The sequence below is a fragment of the Sinocyclocheilus rhinocerous genome, unplaced genomic scaffold (assembly GCF_001515625.1).
Source record: "Sinocyclocheilus rhinocerous isolate Xijiao unplaced genomic scaffold, SAMN03320098_v1.1 scaffold259, whole genome shotgun sequence".
Classification (NCBI taxonomy): domain Eukaryota; kingdom Metazoa; phylum Chordata; class Actinopteri; order Cypriniformes; family Cyprinidae; genus Sinocyclocheilus; species Sinocyclocheilus rhinocerous.
The window spans coordinates 190,470-197,753 of NW_015635083.1; the positions used below are offsets into that span (position 1 = coordinate 190,470).

Sequence of the window (7,284 nt, forward strand, 5' to 3'; positions counted from 1 at the left end):
TATATATATATATATATATATATATATATATATATAAAAACCTTCGTGTATTACAACCCATTTTCTCTTGGTAGTTGCGTATTTGGTGAAAGCAGTGCGTCAAATCTTTCTCAGAATATTCGCCAGTCATTCAATCAGTGCGCTTCGTAACATAGTGAGATGTCCTGACTGAAAATATCTTCCGAAGATAAAAAAAATTGTTGCTTTTTCCTTTTGAAATGACATTATTCTAATAGTCTTTAATGGGATGGGTTGTAATATTTGTCAGGTAGCCATCCCAGCTAAAGCAGTTAGCTTTTTTGGGTCTCCGTTAAAGCTGTTATTGTGTGAGACAGTGACGTGCTTGGCATTCTCACATACAGACTAAAATAACACCTCGGATAAATTTACCAGTCCCGAGGGAATGTACTAGTCATTTTGTGCATTTTTCTCACTGGTCTTTCAGAACGGGACGTTGTGCGGCCGTGTTCAGTAATATAATATGGCTGGCTTGCGGGGGATAGAGACTGACGGGGTGTAAGCGCCATTCAACTTAACTAATAAAATAAAATTCAGCCAAGCTCGTTTGCACTGCTTTTTAAACTTGTACGAAAGCCCGAATGTCTATTTTGGTGAACTCTGGTGTTTTCCAAGGAAAAGCGAGCAAGAAAGATGGGGTAATATTTTATTTATATTGTTGTGTGTTTGCGGCTCTGGCTGGCAGACATAAAGGGAGAGAGTGAGGCAGCCATGTTGGCTCTGCTAGCTGTGCTCATGTGGCTCCAGCTGAACGGCGGACTTACGAGAGCGAAACTCCCATTGCATAGCGCTTATAGTTACAGACACTGTGTCCATACAGAGCGACTTCTTCCATAGGGGAGGCGATAATATCGGAAAGCGGCGGGCCAGGGGCGAGAAACGGACGAAGGGCGGTGATTTTGGGTCCTCGAAATTACCCAGGAATGTGGGAGGAGACAATTGAGTGGGACTTTCTCTCATGAAGACGGCTTTTTCAAAATGGAAGAAGAAATATTATTGTTGCACCGTTTAGGCATTTTAAGGCGGGCCCTATGTAATATATCTGCCCGTTCTTGGGCGATGCTGCTATGAATGTTCAGTTGATGTAAAATATATAATATTAACCCATTAAATATGTGTTTTTATTCACGAAATGGAGGATGTCCTTGTCTTTCACCGTGAACTTGAGGCGGTCTTTGTGCATCTCCCTGTCCATCTCAATAATGTGATTTCACTGCACGTTTTAACATGCTGATGTTTTTTTCTTTCAGAGTCATTATGTGCCTCAGTACGTAATAATGATATATAGAAAATAAAATATAAAACAAAAATCTTTAAATGTGTATGTATGTGTGCAGTATGCCATTATATATATATATATATATATATATATATATAAAATGTGTGTCTATGTGCATATGTGTATAATTACATACATGTAGGAAGTGTTTGCATCATAATTGTAAAAGAATCCAAAATTTAAAAGAGTATAGCATGTCACTTTCATTTATTTGAGAATATGTTTTTTTACAAGAGGGTAAAGATGGGTAAAGATCCAAGGAAGCCCAGAGGAAAGATGTCCTCTTATGCCTACTTTGTGCAAACCTGCCGTGAAGAGCACAAAAAGAAGCACCCTGAAGCCAGTGTAAACTTCTCTGAATTCTCCAAGAAGTGTTCAGAGCGATGGAAGGTACTGTTCTGAAAAACGCTGATAAATATGATGAATTTATATTATGGAAATGTTGTGCTTTTAATCTTATTTGAAAAAATCTTTGCAAAAATATGCTCTTTAATGTACCTTGCACTTTTTGATACAGCTTTTTCTCATTCTAAACAGACAACGTCTGTCAAAGAGAAGGGTAGGTTTGAGGATATGGCCAAGCAAGATAAGGTTCGCTATGAGAGAGAAATGAAGAACTACATCCCACCAAAGGGTGAGAAGAAGAGGCGATTTAAGGATCCCAACGCGCCTAAGAGACCACCGTATGTTCACTTCGTGCACTCCTATTGAAAATGTAACATTTTTCAAGATAGTTTGGTTTAATGAACCCCCTCATTAATGTACCTTGCACTTTTTGATACAGCTTTTTCTCATTCTAAACAGACAACGTCTGTCAAAGAGAAGGGTAGGTTTGAGGATATGGCCAAGCAAGATAAGCTTCGCTATGAGAGAGAAATGAAGAACTACATTCCACCGAAGGGTGAGAAGCAGAGGCGATTTAAAGATCCCAATGCTCCCAAGAGACCACCGTATGTTCACGCTGTGCACTCCTATTGCAAAGTAACATTTTTCAAGATGGTTTGTTTTAATGCATGTTTTTCCCCTCCCAAGGTCAACATTCTTCATTTTCTGTGGTGACTACCGCTCTAAGATTAAGGGGGAGAACCCAGGTCTGTCCATCGGAAACATTGCCAAAAAGCTTGGAGAAATGTGGAATAGCTCATCGGCTGAGGTGAAGCAGCCCTATGAGAAGAAAGCAGCAAAGCTTAAGGAGAAGTATGACAAGGTAAAGTTTCTTTTGTCTTTCCATCTTGAACAGTTTTAAACATTCTCAAACTTGCTACATTGTAGATGCACCCTGACCTATTTATTAATATTTTTTGTCTTCTGTAGGATATTGCCCTATACCGCACAAAGGGAATCGCAGGCTTGTCCAAAAAAGATGGTGGGGAGGAAGATGATGAGGATGAAAATGAAGAAGAAGAGGAGGAGGAGGAAGAAGAAGACGAGGAGGAGGATGACGAGTAGATTAGCTACTGATGTAGCCTAGGTTCTTGTTCATGCCATAAACCCAACTGTACACGATTCACATCTTCAAGCGTAATACAGCAGAAACAAGAATTGTTAGGCTGTATAAATGCAACGTTTTTAAGATGTACAGTGTTATTCTCCTTTTGTAAAGTTAACACTATGTTCAGTCTTATGATTTTTTCTCTTTGTTTTCGTTAGTGGTAGTTCTTGCCAGGAACAGTTTAAGGTTGAATGATATGAATTGAACTGTTTCTCTGAAGGTGCATAGCACAATTATCTGGTTTGTGTAGCTCTGTAGTGCACTATCATATTAGTTTTTAAACATATTTTTTGTATTTGCCGTCATAAGGTCCTTTAACTGTACTTTGAATACCACTCTAATTACAAGAATGCAGCTTTGTTTGACATCTAAGAATGTGTCTGAAGTAAACATTTCTTTTTTTAGAAAACTGTCCTGTTTTTTTCTTCCGTAGCTACTGTAGTGACTGCGATTGTGCATAATATCTGCAGTGATTGTATCAATGATGAGCGATTCTTCCTCATCTAAGAAGTGTAATTGGTCCATGTATGCGTTGTATTATGAACTGGTTCTTTAATATTGCAATATCAACAAAGAAATGAAATGACCTGCATCAGCCAATTAAACATGTTAGCACTTTTGGGACTCTAAAAGTTTTTTGAAGTATCTAGTTATGTGCAATATAGATAAAATTCATAAAGTTGCTTCACACATAGATAGATCTTCAGCGTTTTTGCATTAAGCTCTGGCATACAAATTAATGCTGTGTAAAAAATGAAGACAGTCTCTTAGACAGCATAAACGTAACCTGAAAATAAAAATGTTTTGGTTAATGACCTGAAATAAGCAATTATGTGACTGAGCAAGAGCAATGCATGTATATTATGGGATATGTAAATAGAGGCCTTAATGTGTAACTGCTTTGTTTACTATTACTACACACGCATCGATGATGTCATCTTATTCTGATTTATTTAAATCAGATTTATTTAACAGAAACAAACACCTCAACACTCTTAAAAATAAAGGTGCTTCAAAAGGTTCTTCGCAGCGATGCCATAGAAGAACCATTTTTGGTTCCACAAAGAACCATTCAGTCAAAGGTTCTTTAAAGAACCATCTCTTTCTTACCTTTTTATAATCTGAAGAACCTTCTTTTGCCACAAAGAACCTGTTGTGAAACAGAAAGGTTCTTCAGATGTTAAAGGTTCTTTATGGAACCATTTAGACAAAAAGGTTCTTCTATGGCATCATGAAGCACCTTTATTTTTAAGAGTGAAGGCTAGAAAAATAAAGGCAGACTGTTTCTAGATCCACCAGAGGGCGCGTAAGGGGTGCAGTTGATAGTTAAGTTTGTAATCAGTTAATCAGTTTGAATAATGTGGTAAATGGAGCCTTTTGATTGCAATTGACAAAGCAGTGAAGCAAAGGAAGTGCCTCTGGATTTTAAATTAGATTTGAAACTACTTTAAAGAAAATGTCTTGGGCTCTTGTGGTAACAGTACAAACCAAGATGCTTTCAAATGTATGGTTGGGAATCCACAACCTTTTGGCAATGGCATTTCTATTTTATTTAGCATGTCTAAAAAGACATGTTTGATCTGTGCCTCACTCGCTGTAGGCTATATTCACTATATTCGCTTTTGCTTAGCATTTTTATAATGTTGACTCTAGACATATCCGTCTTAAAGAAAAGATGTTTAATTCTACATCTAGCTGGTTGCGCCCTCTTATAAGCTCCACCATGTTGACATCACTGAGCTGCTGCTGCTACTATAGTGTCTTGAGCTTCTTATTATCATATTTGGACAAAAGCACCTGCTTGCAGGGCTGAACTGGGGTTAAAGGACAAATCCAGTCTATCCAGCCTACGAGTTCCCCCGTGAATGTTTTGCTGGGTTATAGGGCCTTAAATTGGAGTGAATAAATGAATAAATAAAACAGGACAGAAATAAACGATAGATAGCATTCATTTTCACATAGAAATGCACTTAAAGCATTGATTTTGAGCTAGAATGCAGGAAATTTACTGCTAATAAATTGTCATCATTTCCTCACCCTCATGTCATTCCAAACCTGTATGACTTACTTTCTCGTGTGAAACACAAAAGAAGATATTTTGTAGAATGTTACCAACCCATTTTGGTTACCCTTGATTTCTACTGTATGGACAAAAAATTCTTTAATTTCTCAAATCATCTTCATGTCAGAAGAAAGAAATTCATGTTTGGAATGCCGATGTTGAGTAAATTATGACCATTTTAATTTTGGGGTGAACTATCCCTTTAATATTTAGCCAATATTGGGTGAACTAATATTTGTAAATAGCTAACACCTCATTTATATATTTATACACTGATATTTATCTTTAATCAGGCTCTTATTGAATCAACATTGTACTTCAAATAAAAATTAATTAGAACTAAACATTTAAAGATAAAGAAGCTAAAGCTATCCTGTTAAATTATCCTTTGCCCTAATGAAATAGTTTTTACTTAGAATCCAGAGTTTAACTGACTAGTATTAGTAAGATGGTGGTCACAAGTAAAACCATGGTCCTCATTACCATGGTTTATGGTTTTTAAAATAAATAATAATAATAAACTGGAATTTGTAATAAAAAAAAAACTACAAAAACAACTTCTATAAAAGTAAAATATTCCCATTTAGGCTATAATAAATAACATACTATTGTGGCCCGATGGCCAGTATCCCTGCCTGCCTGATAGCAAATACAAAAGCAGCAAAGTCCCTGCTGGCATGATAAAATAAACCACGATGACGCAATACTTATCGCGGTATACAGCGTGACATGAATAATAAGATAATAACACATGACAGGCAACTCGCATCAGTTTGGTCGAGATGACACTGGACAATCTGTTTGTACTGAAGAAAACCAAAGATAAGCCAATAGTTCGTCGACAGTTCATGCATTCAGGCCGATAGGTGTCACTATAGATTCTAAAACCACTGGTACTATAGTATCTGAACGAATTAAAAACGTAGGCTGTGTCCGAAATCGCCCCCTATACCCTTAAATAGGGCACTATTTGAGGGAACAGCCATTTTTAGTGGTGTCCGAAACCATAGTGGACGTTCTCGAGTGCACTCATTCAATCCCACAATGCACTGCAAAAACCAGTGTACAACTGGTGCACGCTCAACGGCTAGAGAATGCCCATAATGCACCGTGAGAGTCACGCGCCGAATGAATTCCCGCATCTCGCCAGAAGATGGCGCCCGCAGCTGAATAATCAATCCGTTCATTTTTGGCATTCCTTCCGGTGCACTCAGTGTCCGAATTCACTACTCGTTTTCATTCACTCCTTCTAGTGAACTGAATTAGTGACCTAATGTAGGGAATAGTGAATGAGGGTATAAGGGGCGATTTCGGACACAGCCGTAGGCTACTTTTGTCTTCTTTTGTTAACTAATTTACTCGACTGCTCATATATAAAAATACAATAGGATAAAAACAGTATTACAAACCAGTCTGGATGTACCCTATTTCATTCAGAGTTGCTTCAATATTAATATTCCCGTAGTTGTTCTTTTCTTTTATTGTAGGCTACTGTTCAACGGTTGTCTGGTGGCTCTTTTACAGCTTCTCTCCATTCATTCACCTTTTGGGCGAGTGCCATGCTGGCATCCTCTGAATTCAAACAGAGACAGATTGATGTCACAGAATCACTTGGCTGCCATATGAGAGGGGGAAACATTTAAATAGATCATTGTCAGTTCACATTAAATGTAGACAGACCGATATGGCATCAAGCCACTGGAAAACCAGAGACGACTTTTAAACACTACTGGCGTATCAACTTAATTCTCAAGTTAGACAATATAGACATTAACTATCATTAAATATATAATGTACCAGAGAAACTATACATTTTATTTGACAATAATTATAAGTCATTATTAGTTTACTAACGTTACCTGAGTTTTTTAGCGTTAGTTGCAGAGGCGGTGTAACAGGAAGCGCCAGTAAAATCGTCACAGCACAGGAGGACAAATGGACAATCTATCAGCCACACACACACACACACACACACACACACACACACACACATACTGCACACTGGACACTGGACAGAGAGATGGCGCATACAAAGAACCAGTGGATCTTCAAATATGTTTTATGTCCGAGAAAAGTTCTTATTTGTGTAGAGAGGTAAATGGATACGAGCAAAGATGAACAAATTTGGATTACTACACCTCTGTATATTTCTCATGCACGCGACGGTGAGTATTTTTGTACAAATAAAAAAAATAACGATTTTTAATGTTTTTGTGAAAGCCTTTGTAACATCATTCAAGATTTGTACAGTTTCCTGAATATCTCATATGCAGATTTTAATCTGCATATGCTTACTTAAAAATTTTGAACACCTTTTAGTATTTATACATAACGTTTAGTATGCAGTGTTTAATTAATTAGGCTATATTAAATACACATGTGATATTTACATGTTAATATTTGTATATGTTAATATAATTATGAATATGTTTA

The 7,284-nt window shown here is 37.1% G+C and overlaps 2 protein-coding genes across 5 annotated transcripts in view; both read left to right on the plus strand.

Moving 5' to 3' along the window:
• hmgb1b (high mobility group box 1b) overlaps positions 1–3,407 on the plus strand; it is a 4,389-nt gene extending 982 nt beyond the window's left edge. For 3 of the 4 annotated variants that reach the window (XM_016560948.1, XM_016560946.1, XM_016560944.1), the window contains exons 2-5: positions 1,532–1,687; positions 1,835–1,980; positions 2,330–2,504; positions 2,612–3,407. In XM_016560948.1, the coding sequence (XP_016416434.1) occupies positions 1,541–1,687; positions 1,835–1,980; positions 2,330–2,504; positions 2,612–2,746 (603 nt within the window). In that variant the 5' untranslated portion in view covers positions 1,532–1,540 and the 3' untranslated portion in view covers positions 2,747–3,407. The remainder of the gene's footprint in view (positions 1–1,531; positions 1,688–1,834; positions 1,981–2,329; positions 2,505–2,611) is intronic. The other variant, XM_016560945.1, reaches the window with a different exon arrangement.
• Positions 3,408–6,962: 3,555 nt separating this feature from the next.
• Positions 6,963–7,284, plus strand: part of LOC107746699 (protocadherin Fat 4) — a 17,343-nt gene continuing 17,021 nt past the window's right edge. Inside the window, exon 1 of the mRNA XM_016560994.1 lies at positions 6,963–7,016. Within this exon, the coding sequence (XP_016416480.1) occupies positions 6,966–7,016 (51 nt within the window). The 5' untranslated portion in view covers positions 6,963–6,965. The remainder of the gene's footprint in view (positions 7,017–7,284) is intronic.